This window comes from Pieris brassicae, chromosome 8, assembly GCF_905147105.1.
Source record: "Pieris brassicae chromosome 8, ilPieBrab1.1, whole genome shotgun sequence".
In the NCBI taxonomy this organism is placed as follows: domain Eukaryota; kingdom Metazoa; phylum Arthropoda; class Insecta; order Lepidoptera; family Pieridae; genus Pieris; species Pieris brassicae.
In genome coordinates, this window is record NC_059672.1 from 17,407,914 (window position 1) to 17,434,436 (window position 26,523).

A 26,523-nucleotide genomic window follows, 5' to 3' on the forward strand; every position below is an offset into this window, starting at 1 on the left:
GTGGTGGCAATAAGGCGAATTAGCGCAAATAAAATTGTTGTCATATTTAAACAACATAATACAGCTAATAACTTGATACACAATATACATTTTCTTGAGAAACATGATATGAAAGCATACATTCCAGCAGCTCAAATTGAAAAAACTGGTATTATCAGATTTGTGCCTGCAAGTATATCAAATAAAGAACTATTTACGAAATTAACTTCTACAAATGAAATAATTGCAGTTAGGAGATTTATGAAAAAAATTGGCAATGAATTAGTCGGAACACAAACTGTTAGTATCACATTTTTGGCAAACTCTTTACCTGAGAGTGTCCAATATGATTTATATTTTTACAGAGTGTTTGAATATATACCTCCTCTCCAACAATGTTTCAAATGTATGAAATTTAATCATTATGCTAAAATTTGTAATGGCAAACAGCGTTGCTCTATTTGTTCAGGTGAACATTCTTATAAAGACTGCAATAAACAAAATGAGATTTGCTGTGTAAATTGCAGTGGACCTCATTTAGCAATATCCAAAATGTGTCCAATAAAAATGAATAAAATCCTAGAAAAGAAAAATAAAATAACATATGCAAGCATTGCCAGCACAAAAGATAACAATGAGTTCCCTCCCCTTCCACCACGCTCCAACCCTGTAAATAAAAAAGTGATTAGTGTAAATAATGCACCCAAACATGTAAATAAATCTGTAAATATTAAGCCTGTCTCACAGGCTGTAAGTATTAATGATATAAAATCACAAATAATTGCAAACAGTGATGTACTTATGGCCCTGGTACAAACACTGGTTCAAATAGGTAATAAGAATGATAATGAGCCTATAACTACAACATTTATTAAAGATATACTTATTAAAAATTTGTCAATATAATGGATACACAACCATATACAACATCATCTCTACGTATTGCGCAATTTAATGTTCAAGGTGCAAATCATAAAAAACATCTTCTTACAAACTTCTTAAATGAAAATAATATTGATATTTGTTTACTAAATGAGACATGGTTAAAAGACCATCAATCTTTTTATATTTCCGGTTATAATTTCTACAATAAAAATTCAAAAAATCCTCGTAATGGTGTAGGAATATTAATTAAACCATATTTGAAACACAATGTTATAAATACTACTTTTTATGAAGATATTCAAACTATAGCCATAAGTATATACACAGAAAATACTACACTGTCTATTCTTTGTGTGTACTGTCCTCCGTCACGTAGGAGTATAAGAATGAATAGATTGCACAATATTATAAGAGAATTACCGAAGCCTCTTTTTGTAAGTGGTGATTTCAATGCACATCATATTGCTTTTGGATGTATGTCTACGAAAAGTCGAGGGAATAACTTATATAATATAATTGATGAATGTGATTTATGTATTTTGAATAATGGTAGCTTTACTACAGTAAATTATCCTACACGCAACCCCTCAGCAATAGATGTAAGCTTTGTTAGTCCATGTGTGGCTCCTCTTTGTGAATGGTCAGTACATGATGATGCTATGGGTAGTTATCATTATCCAACCATAACAAACATTACAATGTGCATTGAAAGATACACAATTAATAAACATGTTGACAGATTTTTATATGATAAAACAGATTGGACAAAGTATAGTGAATTGGCTGGTTTGGTCTTCCATGACATGATGGTTAGCGTAGAGAGTCCAATAAAATCTTATGATGAGTTTTGTAACCGGCTCAATAAACTCAAACTCATGGCAGTTCCTAGATTCACTAGGACTAACTTTAGGAGTAGACAACCAGCCCCTTGGTGGAACAGTATATGTGAACAAGCCGTAATACAATCTTACAAAGCCTTGAAATTGTATAGAAATGATTCAACAGAATATAATTACATCAACTATAAAAGATTAGATGCTTTAAAAAAACGCACTATAAAGGAGCAAAAAAGAATCAGTTGGAATGGTTTTTGCAATAGTTTCAATAGAACTACACCCATCAGTAAAATTTGGAATCTCATTAAAAAGTTTAAGGGTATCAGAATTGGTAATAAATCATATAGGGATGAATTTGTAGAGCCACTTTTAGATAAGTTATCAGATAGTAACAATTTACTTGACCCAAAGTCATTAGACAATTATTTTAATATTAACAATGAAAATCCTCAATCTAATTTTTTATTGGATTCTTTTTCATGGTCTGAACTTTTAATGAGTATACAATCTAGAAGAAATACTAGTCCTGGTTTAGATGATTTTCCATATTTATTAATAAAACATCTATCTGAATCTGTACAAAAGCTATTTTTGAATGTTCTTAATAATCTATGGCATAAAAAACTCATACCAAGTTCATGGCAAACTCAATGTGTAATACCTATATTAAAACCAGATAAGTCACCTGAACAGATCAGTTCTTATCGTCCAATCTCGTTATCATCATGTATTGGAAAAATATTTGAAAATATGGTGAAATCTCGACTTGACTGGTATGCAGAATCCAATAATGTCATTCCACACATTCAATATGGATTTCGCAGAGGAAGAAGTTGTGTTGATAGCTTCATTTCTCTCATATCTGATCTGAAAAATGCAAAAAACAATAAATTACACACAGTTTGTGTATTTCTAGATGTGCAAGGTGCATTTGACAGTGTGGATCCTGGCATACTGGTGAAGGTACTCAGTAATTCTGGTATACCTGGACAATTATGTAAATGGATTTATGATTTCCTCAATAACAGAATACTATATGTTAGGCATAACAATATCTTATATGGACCTAGAACTGCATCAAAAGGTACTATACAAGGTGCCACATTATCACCCTTGTTGTATAATTTGTATACTTGTGAGATATGTAAATATGTTAATACTAAAAATGTAAATATACTTCAATTTGCAGATGATTTAGTGTTGTATAGTTCAGATGTAAATTTAACAGTAGCCATTGAAAATGTTAACACTGCCTTAAGACAGTTAAATAATTATTATCAACACACATTAAAATTGAAAATAAATGCTGGCAAAAGTAATTTAATGCTATTTGGAAAGGACACACCAGTAGTGGATGTTGTCTATAATGGTGATGTCATTCAAAGAGTCACCTCACACAAATTTTTAGGTATTATCATTGACCAGAAATTGTCATTTGAAGAACATATTAAATATGTATCTAGAAATGCATTAAATGGTGTTAACATTTTAAGATGTCTAGCAGGTGTTACATGGGGTGCAGATCCCAAAATACTTTCATTATTATATAAATCTATTGTAAGAAGTCATTTTGATTATAGTTCTTTAGCTTATTTAAATAGCACTCATGTACATAAATTGGATATATTGCAGAACAGAGCTTTGAGGATCATATCAGGAGCAATGTGTTCGACTCCCATAAGGGCCATGGAAGTCGAAACAAATATTATGCCATTGATATTGAGACGACTTATGCTTGCAGAAAGATACTGCCTGAAACTATTATCATCAAATAATATCCAAATTATAAATAGGATAATACCTCACCCAATCAATATAGATGGTCCACTCACTTCACCAAATGATCTCCTGAGAGGTACATCTCCAACTCTGTGCCAGATCTTCTTAGAAATACAATCTCATTATTCGAACATCAAAAAACTTTCACACTGGTCGTGTTACACTCATTCATACAGTTGTATCACTCATCCTATTACGATTTTATCCAATTTAATCGAAAATAATTCAGATTTACTGGCTTTTATAGAAGAAAATAACAAGTATTATACAATCTACACTGATGGCAGTAAAGGCAATGATTTTGTGAGAAGTGCGGTATATGATTCTCAAAAAGATGTTGCTCAAAGCTTTGCTCTCGATAAAAAGTGCTCCATATTTACAGCAGAGGCATATGCAGTTTTTGCCGCTTTAAAATCTATAATTTCTATAAATAATTGTAAATATTTTCTAATTTTGACAGACTCTTTGAGTCTTTTAAATAGCCTTAAGCATTCTAATATTAATAATTTTAAAACTAATTATATTATTTATTTAATTAAAGATACTGTCTTACGGTTGCATAAAAAAGATATAACTGTTGCCTTTATGTGGGTACCCTCACATAAAGGTATTACTGGTAACGAAAAAGCAGACAAAGCTGCATATGAAGGGATTAACACTCTTAATGTCAGAAATGTGGTACAGGTTCCTATGACTGATTATTATTATTATATCAATAACTCGATAAAAATTTTATGGACAGCATTATGGGAAGAAGATCAAAAATTGAAAGGAAAATGGTATGGTAGTATACAGGAAAATTTACATATAAGACCCTGGTATGATGAGTTGAATACTAGCTGTATCGTGAGTCGTGAGTTCGTTACCACAATCAACAGATTGCGCTTTGGGCATAACACTGCACCCGCGCACCTCGCTAAACTTAATATTATAACTAACAATATTTGCTCTTTCTGTAATAATAACGAGATCGCAGATATCAACCATATCTTTTTTAAATGCCAAAACCAAATATTCATTTTTAATAGACTAATATTGGCAAGTGAAATAATGGAAATTAGTGATCCCTCCCGCCGCCAGTTGTGTGATTTGCTCAAAAACAAAAAGTGTTATAGTGCATTATATAAATACATCAAAAATACCGTGGGGAAGATTTAAGAAAACAAGTGAAACGATAGAATAACATGTGAATTAGTGACCGTAAATAAGACTTGGCTTAAAGGTCTCGTTACCAGGCCATAAAATTATTAAAAAAAAAAAAAAAAAAAATAGTTTTATTCGAAGTTCAACTGAGCCTGTGGTGATTGGTGATTTTTATTCTAATAGCTAATCTTGTTAGAAAATTGTTAATTCCTCACACCTCTGTCGCTATTGTAATAGCATTTCGTTTTCGACAAAAGTAATTTTATTGTTGTACTATTTAGAATTTTCTTAAAATGAAGAAAGTAGTTTTCTTGTGTTTATTATCGGTATCCTTATGCGTCAGCAAACCTGCTAATGAAGGTAAGATTTCAAGAACAATCTGGCGTCCATAATCAACTATGTACATATTCTTATTGCGTTATTAAATAGGAATCGTCAAGAGTCCGGCCATGCTGTTCTAAAATATGTCAAAAGCTGAATTATGTACACACCGTGTTATATTGCACAATATTTAATATGTGAATTACATCTTTACTACAAAAAAATATGTAGCTTAGCGGAAATTTGTGTGTCAAATTAGAAAACACAATTTATACATTCATTAAGTGTCATCAACTGTGGCTGCCGGATTCTGTTACGTTTTTTATACAAAATTATTTTCAAGTCGAAAACCAAGCTTCTAATTATTTCCTACCAGAATTCAAATTTAGGTCTCTTTCATTTCTAATAAAATCTTTAAACTGCAATAATCTTATTAATGATATGAAATTAATCTCTCAATTATCATTTACTAAATAGATAGGTGCGAGTGCAACTTTCAAATGCATACATCAGAATGTGTTACACTTCACTGCATGCATCCACTCAATTGCTTGAGTATATCAAACCTTTTTATGTATATTTTTATACAAATGCATATGGAATAGGATTTTATTTAGTTTATAATGTTAGTTATAGTACCTATTAAACTTATAGCTGGACCAATTAGGAATACCTGCTTCATTTAATATTATTTTGAAGAAATTCATAGACAATAAAATTATATTTATATGAATAATTATAGTAAATTATTGTTATTTTAATTTATTTAAATGACAACATTAATATGCAACAGCTTACATATGGGTTCTTTAGGTGGAGCTAATATTTTTTAAGATATTTTAGCAATACATTGTACTAAAAGTCCTAAATAACTCACCACATGACCTTATTTTATTAAAGGATTGTATGTAACTTTCAATACAAATGTAATCTAGTCCATTGTGGTTATTTATATATCTGGAGTTACTATAGGTAACCCATAAATTTCCACTCGATAAGAATTTTTGATTTAAATAAAAATATTAATGAGAAGCTTTACTAATGATGTGAGCATATAGCAAAACTTGTACTTCTTCTTAATCATTTACATAACCTGTATGTTAAATAGGCTGTTTGAGTTCATAATATAGATAAGGTCTCTTTTGGAATGAATAATTCATTGTTGCATATTAAATATAGTATCATCAGACTTTTATAAGATGTAGCAAACAATTACAAATATTCTTAATTTTGTTGAGTAGTATAATTATTATAGTTTCTTATAATTATATATAAAAATCACAAATTCCAGGTGCACAAGCATCATCACAAACACTCAATTCTACAGCTCCTTCTAAAGGGCCAGAATCTTCAACAGTTCCCATTCCAATCCCAATTCCCAATCTAGGCACGAATGGTACTGTTGCCATACAAGCAGCTCCAAACCAAACTAAAGAAGCAACAGAGGCAGCTACTCCAGTTACTGAGAAATCTAGCCAACCCATTGATAACAAAACTTCTGAAAAGAAAGAAGAGATAAAAGAACAGTCAGTTAACCCAACTAAAGCAACACCTCAGGAGAAGCCCCAAGAAAAATCCAGCACCGGCAAGACTGAAGAAGCTGTAACACCCTCTGTCACTCCTTCAAAGGATGTCCCAACTAAAGCAACTTCTACTGTAGCCCCAAATGATAATGCTACAGCTCGTCCCAAAGAAGGACATCCAGGGTAGGTGATACTTTGAATCTTATTTTCTACTTCTTGTGGTTATCTATAAATAGGATAGTTTATCTAAAAGAGCAGAGAGAGAGTAGCAGAAATTATGCTTTTTGAACTTAGCTTTGGAACTGGGAAATGTGCTGGCTATTAAAAAGATTTTCCCTCAATGATAACAACCCTAAATTGACCATGATGTAAACACTTTTACTCTTACCCTTTATTAAGTGTTGGAGGATATATAAATTAAAAATAATATTTTGCAGGTTTGATGGAGCTAGTTTTGTAGGTGGAATAATATTAACCATGGGTCTTCTGGCCATTGGTTTTATGGGTTTCAAGTACTACAAGAACCACACTGAAAGAAACTACCATACTCTTTAAAAAGTAAATTTATAGTTATTTAAGATATGTAAGTGCACCAAGCTATTTTTATTTTTGTAATTATTTGTAATCTTAGGTTATGTTGCAATGGAATGGAACTTATAAATTATATTCAGCTAGAATCTCTTACAGTAAATTGCTGTGATATTTAATCAGTGCTTACAGAAATTAAATAAGGCTTTAATTGATGTAGATTAATTCTTATTACATATATTATATTTTAGTACTTTGTTTCGTCATACTATTGCAGCAAAACCTATTTTTTTTATTGAAAAGATTGTTTTAAGTTTTTAAGTGCACATTACATTGTCTATAAATATAACAGGGTTCTGTTTACTGTAGTTTAAGTAAATGTATCTGTAAAACTGGTGGTTGGTTATAATTACCCAATTATATAAGTTTTATGTTTCTCAAAAATAGTATGTATTTTTATATTGTAGTTATTGTTTGGGCATTTCAATATATACATCCTTATTTGTAATACAAAATATGTGTATATATTGGCATATTAAGATTTTCTGAGACATATTGCAATGTATTTTTAAGATCTGAAAATATTGTAAGTACATGATATTAAAGTGTGTTGAATTTTCAAAGTTTGATATATAAAGTTTAAAAACTTTAAATAGGGTAAAATGAGTGCAATTAAATCTTAGATTTTTTATTCTTATATTGATCTGTATTCCTGTGCCATTCATACTTGAAAAGCTATTTCACTTTTTTTTTTTAATTGGCCTAAGCAAGTGCACTAGTATAAATATAAGAATGTAATTAATATATAACAGAAAAATATGTGGTCTAATTAATTTTCATGTCATTTGTAATGAATCTCAACAATATTTGGTTTGCTTTTTTATATATTGAATCTCTGGTAGTCACATTTGGACTATATTTTCATCTGAACAAGTTGATTCCATCCTAAAGTGCTCTTAAATCTGAACTATTTTATAACTAAACTATTCAGACATCACTCATGTCACATTCAATAGTTGTTTAATAAATGTTTAAACAAAACATTTGTGTTTTATTTGTTGGTAATCAAACAACTGTACATGCAAAAATAATATTTATTTACTTGTTTCATGATTATGATAGTTGCAAAATAATAGAGAAGGTACAAAATTATGATTGAAATTTTAGGCACCACTTAATAGGAAGTAAATAATTGAAATATTGCCTTGCTGACAGTGGGACCCACATTTCGGTTTAAGTCACCATATTTTAAATGAGCTAGAAGAAGTGCTCCTAGTTTTGTATCACAATTTTCATAAGCAATTAATAAAGATTTAGGTGTTTTGTAAACACTAGTTATTGCTAATGCCTTTTCAATAGACATTCCTTTTAGTTGAAGCAGCATTTTGATAAACATTTCAGTAACACTCAAAACTTTAGTTTTCACTGATGATTTATTAAAGTAGTTGAAGGTCATTAGCATTCCATCTTTTGGATTGCAACTGGTGCCACGTAATGATTTGTTCTGAAAAAAGTTATATCTTTTAGAAACTATATTTACAATGACATCTCTTTTTTTTTGGATCAGAAGGCACAAGTTCCAGTCCAGTCCTTGTCTTAAAACTAAAATGATATGTTGCACAATGCAAATTACCCATAGAGTTAAATTTGTAAGGTAGTGTTAGCTCACCATATACTCAACTTGCAACCTTTTGGTCATCATAGCCAAAAATCTATGACTTTTGATCAAAGAATCTGTATAGTAAATTTTAAAGCCATCTTGGATTCTTGTATTTGCAAGGGCTTGCATAAGGGAAGGTAGAGGTAGGCCAACATGTTTATTTTTATCATATGATTCCACAAGATAAAAAACATGTTTTAAACCACATTTTCTTAATCTAAATTTTTGCTCATGGAATCTTCCATCTTTTATACTTGCTCCTAAATCATCCATCCTCTTTCTTTCAATGATATATGGCAAGACAAGTTCCTCATGACTGACATGATTTCTTGCAATCCATGTAAAATCACCAACTTTAAGGCTTCTCAGTTCATATTTCAAATCAGGATAGTTATGGAATGGATCTTCATTTCTGAAAAAAAAACCAATACATTAAACATTCAATTGTGATAAAAACAGCCAAGAAAGTTTATTGCTTGCCATCAAGCAATGTTGACATACCCATTCTTTTCATTTTTATCAATTAATAACACAATATCATAAGAATTTGCAGGTAAATAAATCACTAGATGATTAGTTAGAACCTCTTCACAACCAGCATGTCTTTTTTCAAATGGATTGATTTCTGGCAAATTGATTAAATTATCTGATGATGAAACATTTCTAATATCTACATCTTCCATTGGTTTTTGGAACATAAATTTATGTGTTGAAGGTTTAGTTTTATATTCATTCCACAAATTATAAGCCATTGAAACACCTTTTTCAGTTAATGCATATGTAATGTTCTTACTCTGACTTTTCATCACAAGGCCTTTATTAATTAAGCGGGCCATACTGGACCAAGCTGAGTACCTTACAGTTTTTGTGACTTTAAAAGATTCTTCACAATACTTCTGGGCAACTTGTATGATTTCATCTTTTGATAAATTCTTTTCAGTATTTTGCTGATAGTGCTCTAACAGACCCAGAAGAATAGCAAAAGCTCCAGACTTGAATTGAGGTTTATAGATACCTTTTTTAGGAAGTATTTCAGAACAAGAAGATTTTGGACTATTACCAATGTTATCTATGTGTTGAACAATTGATGCATTGCAATTCTCTACATCTATTATTTCCTGGGTGCATAAAGGTTTACAAGTATAATCATTAATATCTGGACTTAGGTGAGTTTCTAGATCTATTACCTCATCTGTAGTAGTAGTATTGTGAGAAAGATAATTTTTAGGGACTGCTTCTAACACATACTTGTCTAGAAGAATACATAGTGATTTATTAAAACCTTTAAGTATAGCGCAGTCAGCTCCAGATTTTAAAGGTAATGGATATTTAGATAATGATGACATGGCTTCTTTGATGATTGGCAAATATTTTGTATTGTTTAATCTAGCTTCTTCATAAATTTTCTCTAAACATTTTTCAAATAGAGGATTAGGTCTCATTCGCTTATATGTTAATCTTTTTCCTGCTACAGGATTCATATTTATAATTTTATAATATCGGTATTCAACATTGAGCAATAGTATTAAAATCTAATAATTATGTGTATAGGTGATTCTTAATATATTAACGTGTAAATGAAATTAATTGAATTAAAATTAGAAACACGAAGAGCTTTAAATTATTCAAACAACTTCTGTTATTTTCATTTTCTTCTGGTCGGTTTCAACTTTCACCAAATAATTATGATGTCGATGTGATTATGAAGAATGAAAGTACATTACGCGCTAAAAGAGCAAATGAAATATGATGATAGTTGTTGACTTGATCTATGTGTTTTTGTAATGCTATCTTATTGTTTTATTTTCCGTAAGTTGACAGTCTTTTCTTCCAGGCTATGTAGATTTGTCCTTTGTCAACAAGTTTTATCGATTCAAAAGAAATCGCCCGGTAATTGCTTTTTTTAAACACTTTTTTTTTAATTAGTAAATTGTAAATAATGATTTCTAAAAAATCAAATTACTAAATCATTATTTTGTTTAAAATAAAAAAAATACATTAATTTAATATTGGAAGTTCTAGATAGCTTCCTAGTTCCTAGTCTGTGCTCAAGTGGTTGTTCGTTGTTTATGTTAGAATTGTCGGTAGTGGTTTGCAATTTGTAGTTAGAGAATTGTGATCTGTGTGCAATGTTGTGAAGTGATAACTGAGAAATGGAGTTTTATTTCAAGAATTTTGTAGTAATTTATTGAAAATGATTTTTGTTTGATGAAATAGTTGTGTGATAATCAATAACAATGTCGTTAGAGATACCATTAATGAGCACCGATGAGGTAAATACTTATGATGCGTTGTATACAAAATGGGCTTTCGTGTCATTATCTAAAAATATATCTCTATTTAGGTGATAGAACTTGATCCGGAGCTATTGCCATCGGGTAATGAAGTTCTTGGTATCTTACAACAAGAACGGTCCCAACTTAATGTTTGGATAAATGTTGCAGTAAGTTTTTGAAATCATAACCTATAACATTTGTGCTTAAGATATGTATTACGTGTTCAGTATATTAACATTCTGCATATTCGTTTCAGCTGGCTTATTATAAACAAAAAAAGATCGATGATTTCCTTAAAATCTTGGAGGCGTCCCGTGTGGACGCCAACATTGACTATAGAGACTTTGAGAGAGACCAGATGCGAGCTTTGGATATGCTTGCAGCTTATTATGTTCAAGAAGCAAATAAAGAAAAATCAAAGGACAAGAAAAAAGATCTCTTTACTAAAGCAACCTTACTTTATACAATGGCAGATAAAATTATTATGTATGACCAGGTAATAAACATGTAAGCATATTATGTTAGATTAAAGTTAAAGAAAGATTGTATTAAAAGTAACTTAAAAATTTTACAGAACCATCTCCTTGGCCGTGCTTATTTTTGTCTTCTTGAGGGTGATAAAATGGGACAAGCTGATACCCAGTTTAATTTTGTTCTCAATCAATCTCCTAACAATGTTCCTTCACTACTTGGAAAAGCATGTATTGCCTTCAACCGAAAAGATTATAGAGGGGCCTTAGCATTCTATAAAAAAGCATTGAGAACAAATCCTAATAGTCCAGCAGCACTACGTCTTGGAATGGGCCATTGTTTTATGAAACTTAACAATCAAGAAAAAGCTAGGTATTGATCATGTGATGAGATGTATGGCATGTATTCAAAACATTCACCAATTATAGACATTAGTTTAAGTGCTATCTTCTAAGCTTTTTTGCATTTAAAGGTTGTAGTTTCAAATAGGTAATTGAATGTGGGCCCCAGATTGAGGTCTCTAATTTTTTTATTTCAGTTTGCTTTGACTAAGTAGCCAATAAAAATAAATATAAAATGTGTAGGTATTCATGAGTTATTTTCAAACCAACAGTATTATATTAGATTATTGTAAAATGTGAAAATTAGATACCAGAGTTTTTCAATGAAACAATGTAAAAGAAGACTATCACCTCATTACCTAATTGCACCATCACTTCAATGGGGTAACATAATTTTCATTATGTAGGAATCTCCATAATAAAGCATAAGTAGCTGCTGATTATTATATTTGATGAAAATATATACAAGTGAATTAATCTTTCAGAATGGCATTTGAAAGAGCTTTGCAGCTCGATCCTCAATGTGTGGGAGCACTTGTTGGTCTCTCTATATTGAAATTAAATCAACATGAGAGTGAATCAAATAAAATGGCAGTTATAATGCTTTCTAAGGCTTATGCCATTGATCCTAAGAACCCTATGGTTCTTAATCACTTGGCAAATCATTTCTTTTTCAAAAAGGTATGTTTCACGTATTATATAGTACGCATTCCACAACCTTTTTTACACATAATAAGTGCAATTTTTTATATTGTGGATTTTGTTGGATAGTAGACACAAAATTTACCTTGTATAACATGGTATTACATTATTATACATACATATATGTAAATAATGTATATATTTATATTGACAATGATGATTAAATTTAGCATTTAGTCATAATATCAAAGGGTTTATAGGTCAATGTTTTTTAGCATCATGTTAAATATTAATTAAACTAAGCAGTGTTTTTATGAACTTTGTTCAATCTATGAATCTACAATTTCATAAATCGTAAAAAACGTTTTAGGATTATGGTAAAGTTCAACATCTGGCATTACATGCTTTCCATAATACGGAAAACGAAGCTATGAGGGCAGAGAGTTGCCATCACTTAGCAAGAGCTTTTCACGCACAAGGAGACTGTGATCAGGCCTTCCAGTATTATTATCAGGCAACACAGTTTGCCCCACCTAATTTTGTATTGCCACACTACGGGCTAGGGCAAATGTATATTTATAGAGGAGATACTGAAAATGTAAGTTAGACTGTTTGCAATTATTATCTTAGCTTTTAATAATTAAGTTTGAATGTTAAATCTCTTCACAGTTCATCTGTGGCTTCCAATAAACAGGTTCTTAAGTAGCAATGTTAAAATCAACCATTTATTATAAGTTAAGTACTAAACTTTAAAACACTCACTGTTAAATGAAAACTTCATGAGAAAACCGGCATTTGATCCATCAACATGTTGTCACAGAAGGCTCATCACCTACAAGAAATATAGATATCTAAGGCTAAGACTATAGACGTTGTAGCACCATTGCAGCTTTTTTTACTACAAATGATATTTTATTGAATATTTATAACTTACAGGCAGCACAATGCTTTGAAAAAGTACTGAAAGCACAACCAGGTAACTATGAAACTATGAAGATCTTGGGTTCCCTATATGCCAACTCCCCTTCACAACTTCAACGGGATATTGCCAGACAACATTTAAAGAAGGTGACAGAACAGTTCCCTGATGATGTCGAAGCTTGGATCGAATTGGCACAAATATTGGAACAAAATGATTTACAGGTAATCCTGTGTAATTTTATATGAATTTTAAATTTACAATACATGTGGTTGCTAAATAATATGCTAGCCTAATATTCTACATTACCAGTTATTTAATGAAGCACGATAATATATAACATTCTTAGTGTATAATGGTCTGGGCACTATTTGTGTGTACTAGAAGACTATCAATATTTGTGTATGCTGACTGGTAAACCAGGTATAAAATATCGATATGAGAAATGTATATAAAGCTTGAAGTTTATAATTTTTTTTTCGTGATCTCAATAAAAAATCAAATGTTTCAATAATTTATAATTCTCATATTCACCTGAGATGCAAGTGTTGTATGAGCTAGACATTTCTTTGTCTTTACTGATAACATTTAAGAGCAAGGTGCCTTTTGACCCAAAACAATGATTGTCGGACTTCAAACCTAGGACAATGGATCTATGTGGCAATATAAATGCTTGCAAATTCTAATAAAAACCTTATCACTCTAAGAGTCACTTTGAAATCAAATAAACGTTTATATATTTATGAGTTTGATTTAACTTCTAGGGCTCCTTAAACGCATACAGTACAGCGATGAAAATTTTAAAAGACAAAGTGAATGCTGACATCCCAGCTGAGATTCTGAACAATGTTGCCGCACTGCATTATCGTCTTGGAAACTTGACTGACGCAATGAAATACTTAGAAGAAGCCTTGGAAAGGTATATTCCTATAGAAATATCTTTACAATATTTATTTAATTTTTTGTCTGTCTTGTCTAGTTTTTGGAAAATCTTATTGTTTCGTGGTTAACTAAATAAATAGTTTATGATAGCCTGATAATAATTATTGTTAAGCCAAAAATTATCAGCAGTTAAAATTTAACATTTTAGGTACCAATAACTACTTCTATATATATATATATATAATAAATAATTTACTTTGTCGTTGTGACGCAGAATACGCCAACCAAATCACGGGCATCTAGTTATACAAATATAAATACTCGTCATTTATGCAAACTATAATATGTACTGTAATAAGGCAGTTCTTGCCGCGCACCACCACTATGTGGAACCAGCTGCCCATTGAAGTATTTCCGAACCAAATTCGACTTAGGGTCCTTCAAGAAAAGAGCGTACCAATTCTTGAAAGGCCGGCAACGCACTTGCGAGCCTTCTGACAATGTGAGTGTCCATGAGCGGCGATATCGCTTTACATCAGTGAGCCTCTTGCCCGTTTGCCTGCTATTACATAAATATATATATATATATATATATAGAATATAAAATATAGATATTGATTTTTTCTAACATCTATATATATAATAAAATCACGATTTAAATTACAGGGAAAAAGCGGACGCAGAAACGCTGGATGCGCAATACTACAACTCCATTGCTGTGACTACTATGTACAACTTGGCACGCCTCAATGAAGCACTCTGCATGTACAACAAGGCAGAGAAGTTGTACAAGGATATACTTAAGGAACATCCTAACTACATTGATTGCTATCTTAGGTATTATCTTATGGGAAAACAAGCATGCATAGTTATAAATATATGAAAATATAAAAAAAACTTTATTCCAAGACTGACAATTTTATAGGATAAATACTCCAAGTAAATAGACTAAGAAAAAAAAGTTTAGTTAAAGCAACATTAATGATTAAATATTAATCAAATTGGTATTGCAAAATTCACTGTCAACTGTCTTATACAATGTTATTTTATATCAAATATATTCTAAAAGCTAGCTAGTACATGGACTAAATTAGCTTTCGAGATAGGATTAAAAGAGATTTGAATTTGGAATTTCGATATTGTTCCAAATAGTTCCATTTCGAACATTGTATGAATACGTTACTGGCTGTTAACAAAAAAAAAGTTTGTGGAAAAGTAAAAACGTGCAAAACACATTTGTTATCATTGTATTTCGGAAACATTAGTTTTTTTTTCAAAAACACACGCCTTAACAACCTTTAAAATATTTATGTATTTTTTGTAAAAGTTCAAATGTTTATTATAACTAAAAAATATGCAGGTTGGGTTGTATGGCGCGCGGCAAGGGTCAGATCTACGAAGCATCTGACTGGTTCAAAGAGGCTTTGAAGGTGAATCTGGAGCACGCTGATTCCTGGTCTCTGCTGGGAAACTTGCATTTAGGACAACAGGAATGGGGACCTGGGCAGAAGAAATTTGAAAGGATTCTGCAAAATGCCTCCACTTCTAGTGATGCATATTCACTAATCGCTCTCGGTATGTTAATTATTTAAAGTCTACATAATAATTTAATTTCCTTTAATAGAATTTTTTGGTATTTGATGTGTACGTGTTACTACGTTAAAATGTCGAAGAATACAATCTTATTCAAGAATAATGTAGTATTTTAACTGTAGTCGACGCATGAACTGAGGCTTGGGATCATAAATTATATTTCTCTGTCTCTCTCGCTCGCACTTACAGGTCTTATGGAGAATTTTAGTGATGTGCATTGTGCATATCGATAACGGGATAGGTACAATGATACGATATGCTAAATTATGTTATGTATTAATAGGAACAATTCTTCGCTATCTAAAAATAAAACTTTAATTTGTAACATAAATGTCACCATTTAATTTCTTCAAAACCACATTAGAAAATAATTTCTTGGTGCGTGTTGCGTAACGAAGCGTTACAAATGTAATGAGTGTCATAACAAAAAATCTTATATTGTCGGTGACATTTATTGCCCGACGACTCAGTTTATAATGCGTCGACTTTAGTTTTAAGGAATTTTTTCTTTAATTTATATAGATTTTTTAGACAACAATTGTGTATATGTCGCAGTAAAGTAGCCACTTGAATCTCTAGACGGTTAATTAAATGTCGATATACAATTAAGTCGCTAGCATTTTGATTTAAATAAAGCAGCGTCGAAAACGTTTAACTATCTGTCTGAGCGTAAGTCAGCGTGTTGATTAACAATTTAAAACAAGAGTCAGAGTAATCATGGCGATTACTTCATTTCTTTTTGTTATTTCGGCGTGATCCTGAAGAACTGAGAGCTTGGATATTCCGTGTTTGGCTTTATTGTAAATCGGTTAGGTTAGGTTAGTCTTGTTGCCTAGGAACGTTTAGGAAACTAGTTAAACGTTTCGTTAACTCACTTGTCCGACGGAACTTTAGCGACTTGATTGAATATCGATTTTTAATTAACTGTCTAGAAATTCAATTAACTACGTTACTGCGACATATATATAACTGTATATATTTGGACAGGCAATGTTTGGCTGCAAACTCTACACCAACCGGGTCAAGAGAAAGATCGCGAAAAGCGTCACCAAGAAAGGGCGCTAACTATGTACAAACAGGTGTTGAAGAACGATCCTAAGAACATTTGGGCGGCAAATGGAATTGGATGCGTACTGGCACAGAAGGTGTGTGTCATCTTATATTCTCCCCCCCCCCTTCTTTCTATTCGCGCATTTAACATTCGCTCGAATGGTTAAGGAAAATTCGTGAGGAAACCGGCTTGCCTCTAAGGCAAGTCTCAAAAAGTCTCACAGAAGGCTGATCACCTACTTGCCTATTAGATTGGCAAACGATCATGAAATAAATTCAGAAATCTGAGGTCCAGACCTAATTGGGATTGTAGCAACACTGATTTATTTTATTTATGCTTTTGCCCCTTATACCTTTGTTACGTCACGTCATACAATGACGACCGTACTGTGTCAAATTGACCCTCAAAAGCGGACAATAATTTTTCAGATTATAATATAACAATATTTTTCAGTAGAATTCTCGCATTTACCTCCATTGAGAATAAATTAATTCTACTTGTTGATCATTTTTCTTCTGCCTTGTACTGCTACTACATATATATATTAATTGTGAGTTAATTAACCTCTGGCAGTGCTTTTACATGTCTGTTTATACATATTATTTTTCTTTGGATTTCATTTTATTTAATTTAAGTTATAGTTGCATGTTATTTTGAGTTTTTTTTATACTATGGACTTCTTGAACTTTAGCCTCTGTAGTTGTTTATTTTTTTTACTCTCCCATATTTGGGTTGCCTGGAAGAAATCGCTTGTTAGCGATAAGGCCTCCTATTGCCTAATAACTTATGTAACCTACTTACTTACCTTTTTTATTTGTATAAGTATTATGGTATCGAAGTATAAATAAATTAATAATTACTAAACTTTTATCGCCTACTCAAATATTACATCGGATAAATAATGCTCATCGCAAGATGTAATTCGTTTTATTTTAAATTTATTAATTGTAAATTCATAATTTAAAAATATATATATGAGAAGGACGCAACGGTTAACTGCTGATGATTTGTAATTCTAACTCACTATAAAAGTTTATATAACAAATCTTACACATTATAATGAATTGATGTCAAATAAATAAACACAACTCTCTCAATAATTATGAAGAATAATTCTAATAGGCAAGGAGGTGTTCAGCATGTTTCTGACACGGAGATTTATAAGTCTTACGATTAGCTATGAGAGACGCTAAAGCCAACAATGCTCGCTAAGGACTTGTTAATTCCTTACCCTCTAAATTACACCCGAAGATTGCAATGGTAGGGTAGGAACCGAGGATGTGATTGCTTGGTTCCATAAATTTAGTAATATTGTAAATAGCGAATATATAGAAATGTTTTTTGTCTTGATTGTATTATTTATTTTAACTTTTTAGTGTAAAACGAATAGAAAGAATTTTGTACTGTGGTGAACCCATTAATGGTTTTTTGGTGTTTCCTATAGTTTTACTTTATTTATAATGCAATAATAAAAACAATATTTATTAATAGGGTTGCGTGAACGAAGCCAGGGACATATTCGCACAAGTCCGCGAAGCTACGGCAGATTTCCCTGATGTCTGGATGAATATTGCACACATTTATGTCGAACAGAAACAATATATCAACGCCATACAAATGGTAAGACTCTTTGACAAAAATTAAGATTAATTCAATTCGTTCTAATATAAATGGCAAGATAAATAGAGAACTCCAATTGATAAAATGTGTTTCGTATTTACGTCTGTAGAGTCGTATAAGTTGTATATGTCGCAGTCAACTAGCTTTATAAACCGTTAAATTGACAGCTTAGCCTTAACAGCGCCGTTTAACTAGCGGCCTGAAAGATATTCAGTCAATTCAAACATCTAGGCAAATTACATGGATCGATGAAGTTTCATTACTTGCCTAGCCTGTTGACTGTTAATTTAAATGTAGTTCCACTTTTATGCCACTGTCAAAGTCGGAACGAAAGTCTTCAAACTGTCAATATGGCGTCGGCAAACCACATCTTTATAATTGTGTTTTTCAAATTTTAATGACAAACAACATGTACAATGGAAGTGTAGTGACAATAATAATGTGAATTTAGCTGTGAGTGAATGCTAGTTTGGCTACATCATCCACGGTTTCATCTTTAGCGGTCGGAGTAACCTCTCTACATTTACAATCATATATGTTTTTTATCAAATAAAAACGAATGAATTAAAGTTAGATAACATATGCTATATTTCTCACTGACCCTATTTTTATCAGGATATATTTTTTAAATTGTTAGATCTATGGTTTAATTGTTGGTTTTTTTTCCTCTACAATTTGTCTATGGACTCCAAATTTGAAAACGGTAACATAACGTAAATATTAAGCATTTTAAATAATAACACTATCATTTACTAAACACAACAATTCTATTGTCTCCTGAATCTTGTCTAACAAATTTCTAACATAATCCTTATTACTAATATAAGAAGTTATGACAAAACATGTCTATTATGCATGGCTGTTCCAACATATTGTTTTATGATTTGTTTTTCTCATCTTACGCAACATCTGTAACCATGTAAATAAAATTGTAGTACGAAAACTGCATTCGCAAATTCCGCAAACAACACGACGTGGAATGGTTGACTTGGCTAGCACGAGCTCAAACTCTCGCGGGACGTTCGAGAGCCGCGCGATCGACTTTACTCAGGGCGAGGCGAGTGGCGCCACACGACGGGGCCTTGTTGTTCAACACGGCGTTGGCCTTGCGGAGATTGGCTGCCCACGTGCTCAAGGACGAGAGGTCGGAGTTGAAGGTCGTGCTACGTGCGGTTCACGAGTTGCACGTGTCCCACAGGTGAGTGATAGATCTGTGATGTATGTCGTTACCATGGTTACCGTGTATGGAACGTGAAGCATTTTCTCTTTGCTGTATATGGTATTTAAATAATTTTTTTATTCACTTGCATAAATACCACAAATCTATGTATATTATTTTTGTTTTTGATTTATATTTTTAATAATAATTAATTATATAATTTCGGGGTATTTGAAGTCTTAACGCAGGTAAATTGGAATTACAAGAAAATGTTCTCCAAGAACAAATATGTCGAACTTCTACTGAAGAAAAAAATTTGAAAGCTCTTAAAACTAGATTTAAGTTTCAACAGCTGTGCAATATCGAGATAATTATTAGTGAAAGCTTTAATCCACCTTAGGTAAAAAATTCATCTCAATTCAGTTCAGTAGTTTTTGAGATATGTATTATATAAAGTGAACAATGTTGCCATGTATTAATTATTTTTACTTACTTTACCACAGGTACTTCCAACGCCTATCCACAGTGGAGGGCGCTGAAAGAGCCCGCTATGAGCCAGCTGCTGCTGCAGCCGAGGCTCGGGCCTGCGCTGACCTTCTCTCACAGGCGCAGTGGCATGTGGCAAGGGCAAGGAGGCAACACGAGGAAGAGGTCACTCTTAGGGACCGCCAGAGGGAGCAAAGAGAAGCCTTCCGGAGGCAACAGGTGAGTGAAGATTATAGGAAGGACATCCAGCTTGATTTTTTTTATTAAATAAGGGGCAAACGGGCAGGAGGTTCCTGATGTGATAATCTTATGTTAAGTGATACCGCCGCCCATGGACACTCAATGCCAAAGGGCTCGCGACTGCGTTGCCGGCCTTTTAAGAATTTGTACGCTCTTTTCTTGAAGGACGGATTGTTTGATCATTATTTCTACCATATTTATCTCTTATAAACAGAGGCCAGGTTATTTTTTTTTAAAGTATGAAATCGTCCATATACATTATGGACGGTTATCCAAGGTGTGAAATAAATACCAATAAAGATCCCTATCACTCGTAAGCTGCAGAAACGATAGACGATAAACCAATGTACTACAGTGGTGTACTCAAGTTTTATAGAAAACACATCTACTAAAAAGTTATTCCATTTGTCCCTCCTTTACGTTTTGGTCAAAGCTCAGCGATGTCCAGATTGAGCATTCTGATAAACGATCTAGGTCTGGATGTCCATACTTGTTTCCACTTTAAAATGGGTTAGTTTTTGTTTAGTAATTATTTGGTTTGATATCTGTATTATCTCTCCGTGTATTTAGCTTTTATCTATAAAAAAAAAACCAAAGTCCACAAATCTATGTGTCTCTCTACACGTTTAATCAAATTAAAGTCCAGCCGTTTGAAATCGAGACGGAACGCTAGTACTTCATATACATAATACGAAAAAGGGACGTTTACAGTAATCTGTGATTCAGCCATAAAAAATTGTTACGCCATTGTTTTTTTTTTTTTTCAACTTTCCAACACCTCCAATTTTTATATATCTTATACTTTTATAAATAACATTTTTTTCCAAAATAACCCTTTACTCAGAGTTCAAGGAATAAATTTAAAAAAATCTATTGAAATCGCAAGACTCCAGCCTTTTGCGATTCATTTTTATCTATGAAAAATTTGTTAACAAAATAATCTACGTATTACAGGAAGACGATCGCAAACGTCGCGAAGAAGAACAAGCGAAGAGTACAGTGGAGATGTTGCAGAAGAGGCAAGAGTACAAAGAGAAGACAAAGAACGCTCTGCTCTTTGCAGATATGCCGCTTGAGGGCAAGTCTAAGGGAAGAGGACGAAGACGAGACGAATACATTTCGGATTCGGGCAGTGGAAGTGATCGGCCGAGGGAGGAAGGGTCTGTACACATTTTATTCATTTCACGTTAGCATCAACAATTTTTTTTTTATATAACAGGGGCAAATGGCCTCACCTGGTAAAAGTCTCGCAATTACCGGTCCTTTATGAATTGCTAGTCTCTTTTTTCAGTTATGATTTTCGGCCTTTAAATGGCCAATGAACTACTTCTAGGTATATAACACTTGCTCGTACGGTTATGAAAAAATATCGTGAAGAAACCGGCATGCCTTAATATAGACGATTTCAGACATAGAAGGCTAATCACCTATTAGCTTATTAAGAAAAATATATGAATGATATACAAATATTTAACGACCAAGGGTTGTAGCGCCACGGGGTTTTTAATTAGCATCCTCTATATAAAGGTTACATTTTAGTGACCTCTAAGGAAACGTAAATAATTCAATAATAATATACTGTATTGATAACAGAATATGGTTGTGACAAAATTGAACTAACGCACGGTGGCGACTTGGTACATTTATAAAACAATTTATAAATGCAAATATTTTTGATGTGTTGTCACCACGCCGATTTGTGGCGTGGTGACGCGTCGCCGGCATGTTCGAGCATGTTCGAGCGCGGAACAACAATAGATGCTGTATTTATTAGATATCTTGATAATGTTATGTTCAATACTTTTGTAACATACTTCAGTTACCATCGACCAATTGTCACAGTAATACCGCCCTCAGAGGCAACATCGAAGTCACTGATTAAACTAATTGAGTAGTCACGATTTGAAATAAATTCGTAAATTTTTGTATTTAATGAAAATAAATGTTTATTCAAAAATAGTCATCGATCATCTGGAAAAAAATCGTAATATTTTATTTTATCATTATGACATATTTAGTTCCTATCACAATATGTTATTTTCTGCATATTACTTTTACAAAATAATGTCGATGTTTCACATATGCCAGGCGTTCCGTGACGGCTCGGATTTTTTTAAAACTAGGCGTAATGTTAAATTGTATCGTACAAATATTTCGTTATTTTAGCGATTCTTTGAAGCCGACATTTGTCAATGGCAATTAGAAAAACAAATAATTGTTTCTTTAGAATGGCCAAAATTATCCTAGCATTGATATAAGATTCCTTTTGCGTTTATGGTTTCTCTTATCTATGATAATTAAATTCTTTTATACTAAGGAATATTTAGATTAATAATCTGTGCAATGATAATTAGTTTTCTATAGTAAATACCAAGTCATAAAATCCCAAAAAAAAAAGTTTTCGATAGAAAAAACTATTCATAGTATATAGTTGTAGATTTTTTCTTTATTTTATATAAATATATTAGCGGACCCGATAATGTTGCTTTTAATGTATAAAAAAATCATCTAATTATAAACCATTCGGCAATCTGTAGAATCTAAAATATACGGTCTAACCGTTTAGGAAGAGTTTACAGACAGACGCACAGAAAATGTACATATTTAAAGATCTAAGTGCAGATTGTAATAAAAAAATAATATTGGACAATTGTCGTTTTCAGCCGCGAACCGAAGCAACGTAAACGCAAACGTGAAGGAGGCGAAGGCAAGAAACGCGGTCGTAAAGCTCGCGACAAACGCGGCAGCGGCAGCGACAGTGATCCTCCGAGGAAGAAGGGAAAGAAACGGGTGAGTTTACCTGAATTGCCTTGTATGTGTCAAAACGTGAACGTTTTGACAACGCAAAGATCCATCCAATTTTTATATGGATGAATCGAAGGATGCACGTTTTGTTTAGTTCCAACTATGGACGGAGCGCTTTAGTCCTTCACGCAAAATTTCCAGTATTTTATTTTTATTGGCTTTTACTTTGACTGGTCAGCCATAACATAGGAGATTCCCAGAGTAAGATTTAGCACTAGGTGTCACTTCCGTTTGACAACAACGTATTAGATTTTGACATACGGGAGTCATAGTGTCTATGTGTCTATGTCTTGGCTCTAATCCTACCGCTACATGTAGAGAATATATGTATGTGAATATAGAAAAATAATTCCATTGATGAACATCCGGGGTTTGAATGCACAATTTTAGGGTTGACAACACGCTTAACTATTAGATTAAAATTGCTCGTTGCCAGCGAGGTGTGTATTATAAATTATATGTAATAAATGTCAGAAGTATCTGTATAGTGTATGTATAAGCAAGCTGCACTAGATAACCAAATATATGAGCTGGTGATAACTAAGAAGTTGACAACCCTACGTCCTACATATGTGACCTAAGGTAACAGACGGAGCCCTATGGGTAGGATCAAAGGTTCTAGGTGGTGGGATTTCCTCAAAGCGATACTATAATTAAGGAGGCTTGAAGGAACTGAGAGATACTTGAGAGGAACTGAGCTGTGATTTGTTTTTATAAAACGTCATCTTAAATACTACTTACACCCATTGAGACATACGTAATATTATTCTAGTGAGCTGTTCGTGTATCGCGCACCTTCAGCTGTTAAAAATAAGAACAACCACGTGAGCCGTGACACCGGTTGGTCATTGTTAAAGTGAAATCTGAACACACGAAAATTGTATCTAACACTAATAAATTATCGTGTTTTGTCAGTTATTATTGGAATAATTTTCAGGGAGAAAAAGGTATCGGTCGCCGCGAAAAAGCCAAAATGGCTGAAGACAAGCTTGGCTCCAAACAAAGGGCTAAGATCGTTTCGAAAGAGACTATTTCTACGTCAGAATCGGACTCGGACACCAGTCGCAAGTCGCGCAGTCGCAGTCGTAGTCGCAGCGGCAGTCGCAGCCCACCCGCTAATAAGGGCCGGAAGAGAATCATGTCGGCATCTGATAGTGACAGGTCAGTAAAGATTTATACCCAAAAACAGTACTGGCGAAATATTTTTGTAACATTTAGTAAAGTATGATTATATAAATTACTAGCTGCCCCCGCAAACTTCGTTTCTCCTTAATGTGGTTTTAGTTAGCCTTAATACAGTGACACGAAAGAATAATTTCACTGTATTATCGTCACTATAATTTGAATTTGATTTACACTTCGGTCTAAGTAATACGTGGTTGGCTATGCTAACACCAAAAATTAAAAAGTAGAAATAATTGAATTTCACGGTATTTCGTTAACTACAAAATAAATTAATTTATACTTTAGCCTCAATAACACGTGGTAATCATTATATTGAATTGTAGCTTATATGACACGTTTGTCGGTTTACCATAGCAGTGCCATCTATTGATTACTTACTCAATCCAGTCGAAAAGTATCGACATCTGTTAGAATCTTTTGGAGTTAACAGATAATTGTGACTGTCAATAATTAATTATAGACAAATAATTTGCAATAAAATAAAATTGCGACTATAATTTAACATCTAAGCTATCCTATCTCTTAAGTTGAACCAGACTGCTCACGGTGTGCCAATTTAACTTAAAATCGGTTAAGTAGTTTAGGAGTCCATCGCGGACTAAACATCGTGACATATCTCATATATAAATCTCCTATTTATATATATTAAGATTAGTACGCTTTAGTTTCATAAAGGACAAAAAAAAATTATATTTCCCCTTGTTTAACATATATTTTTTATTACAGATCTCGCTCAAAGAGCCGATCGAAGTCTAGGAGTCGCTCAGGGTCTGCTAAAAGCCGCTCAAGATCTAAGAGTCGGTCAAGATCTAAAAGTGGATCTAGATCCAGGTCTAGGTCTAAATCTAGGAACAGATCCAAATCCAGAGGTCGCTCCAAGTCCAGAGGTCGCTCCAAGTCCAGAGGTAGCTCAAAGTCCAGAAGTCGCTCCAAGTCCGGAAGCCGCTCCAAGTCTAGAAGTCGTTCCAAGTCTAGGAGTCGCTCTAAGTCTAGGAGTCGGTCCAAGTCCAGAAGTCGTTCGAAATCAAGAAGCAGGTCTAAGTCCAGAAGCAAATCGAGGTCTAGGTCTAAGAGCCGTTCTCGGTCTAGATCCAAGAGCCGTTCTAAATCTAGGTAAGTGGAGAATAAAAATCATAATGAGGACGTCTAATATTTTTTAATACAAGTTAAATTACTATTTAATGTTTTTAAGCAAGATTATAATAAAAAAAGAATTTTGAAAAAAAATTTAGAAGTTACATACAACATTATTTTATATATTAATCGCGCAATGTATATCTACTGAGGCAATATTTTATTACATGATTTAAAAATAAAGGGCTTTTTACCTTATAAGTTAAATACAACTTAATTACTAAATTAATGCATACAAGTGTTGTCTTTGGTTAACATAGTTTTTACACATTGAAAGTTAGTTTTTAATCTATCTCGCGAGATTGTGAACCTCGACGTACTGCTTACAATTTCAAGTATTATTCAGTACATTGTAATTTATCGAAGCGAAACCGTCAAATTGTGAAACGGAACGCTCTCGCGCGCTGATTGGTTGAACGACATATGCCCTGCGCCACCATATTTGTTTGTTCTACTCTCTATTTTAAAGCCGACCAATCAGGGACAGCCTTCGGACAGTTGACTATTTGACAATTTAATGATTGTAATTTGACGGTTTGACTTCGATAGATTACAATCTTCCGAATAATAACACGTTAAATTGTAAGCAGTACGTTGAGGTTCACAATCTCGCGAGATAGATTACAAATTAACGCTATTTACAATTTTACGGTGACATATACACTTATATTATCCAAGTTATACGGATCCAACTCAAAACCTCTTTTTAAAATTTTTGTTAATGTTAATAATTAAACGATGGCATACAAATATCGTAATTATTCCAGGTCTAAAAGCGGATCACGAAGTCGTTCTGGATCCCGTTCGCGGTCTGGATCCAGGAACTCTAGACCCGACACACCCGAGTCCAGAAAATCTGTGTCGGCAAGTGAAGATGAAGCCTAGACATATAACAATTACCTCAAAGGTATATCTAATTGTTTTAACTAGTTTTCCCCCAGTCTTTCCTCATCTACAAAATTGTTTTAATAGAACCCAATTCCAATACAAATTATGTGTTACACAAAGACCGCTGCCGTCAAACTATATGTTTGTATTAGAGACATATGTTCTTATATATAGTGT

At 32.8% G+C, this 26,523-nt stretch overlaps 4 protein-coding genes across 5 annotated transcripts; 3 read left to right on the top strand and 1 right to left on the bottom strand.

The window, feature by feature from the left end:
- The first annotated feature begins 2,195 nt into the window (after positions 1–2,195).
- LOC123712835 lies at positions 2,196–4,737 on the top strand. Of its 2 annotated transcripts, none has more exons than XM_045666124.1 (2): positions 2,196–3,257; positions 3,333–4,737. In XM_045666124.1, exons 1-2 carry the CDS (start codon positions 2,196–2,198, stop codon positions 4,635–4,637), a joined length of 2,367 nt encoding a protein of 788 aa, XP_045522080.1. In that variant the 3' UTR covers positions 4,638–4,737. The 2 variants fall into 2 exon arrangements, with proteins under 2 accessions (XP_045522080.1, XP_045522081.1); XM_045666125.1 differs by having other exon boundaries at positions 2,566–2,784.
- A 19-nt stretch (positions 4,738–4,756) lies between these two features.
- Positions 4,757–8,035, top strand: LOC123712839 (sialomucin core protein 24-like). Its single transcript, XM_045666129.1, has 3 exons — positions 4,757–4,982; positions 6,235–6,649; positions 6,904–8,035. Exons 1-3 carry the CDS (start codon positions 4,916–4,918, stop codon positions 7,019–7,021), a joined length of 600 nt encoding a protein of 199 aa, XP_045522085.1. The 5' UTR covers positions 4,757–4,915; the 3' UTR covers positions 7,022–8,035.
- Positions 8,036–8,072: 37 nt separating this feature from the next.
- LOC123712838 (crossover junction endonuclease MUS81) lies at positions 8,073–10,663 on the bottom strand. The gene is made up of 3 exons (XM_045666128.1): positions 9,156–10,663; positions 8,664–9,066; positions 8,073–8,498 (listed from the first exon to the last, which is right to left on the bottom strand). Exons 1-3 carry the CDS (start codon positions 10,133–10,135, stop codon positions 8,169–8,171), a joined length of 1,713 nt encoding a protein of 570 aa, XP_045522084.1. The 5' UTR covers positions 10,136–10,663; the 3' UTR covers positions 8,073–8,168.
- A 69-nt stretch (positions 10,664–10,732) lies between these two features.
- LOC123712837 (RNA polymerase-associated protein CTR9 homolog) lies at positions 10,733–26,478 on the top strand. The gene is made up of 19 exons (XM_045666127.1): positions 10,733–10,927; positions 10,999–11,097; positions 11,187–11,426; positions 11,505–11,773; positions 12,228–12,423; positions 12,755–12,982; positions 13,321–13,527; positions 14,068–14,222; positions 14,852–15,022; positions 15,546–15,760; positions 16,766–16,923; positions 18,321–18,449; positions 19,385–19,647; positions 20,112–20,313; positions 21,289–21,494; positions 22,998–23,124; positions 24,077–24,300; positions 25,051–25,437; positions 26,226–26,478. Exons 1-19 carry the CDS (start codon positions 10,892–10,894, stop codon positions 26,341–26,343), a joined length of 3,630 nt encoding a protein of 1,209 aa, XP_045522083.1. The 5' UTR covers positions 10,733–10,891; the 3' UTR covers positions 26,344–26,478.
- The last annotated feature ends 45 nt before the right edge of the window (positions 26,479–26,523 follow it).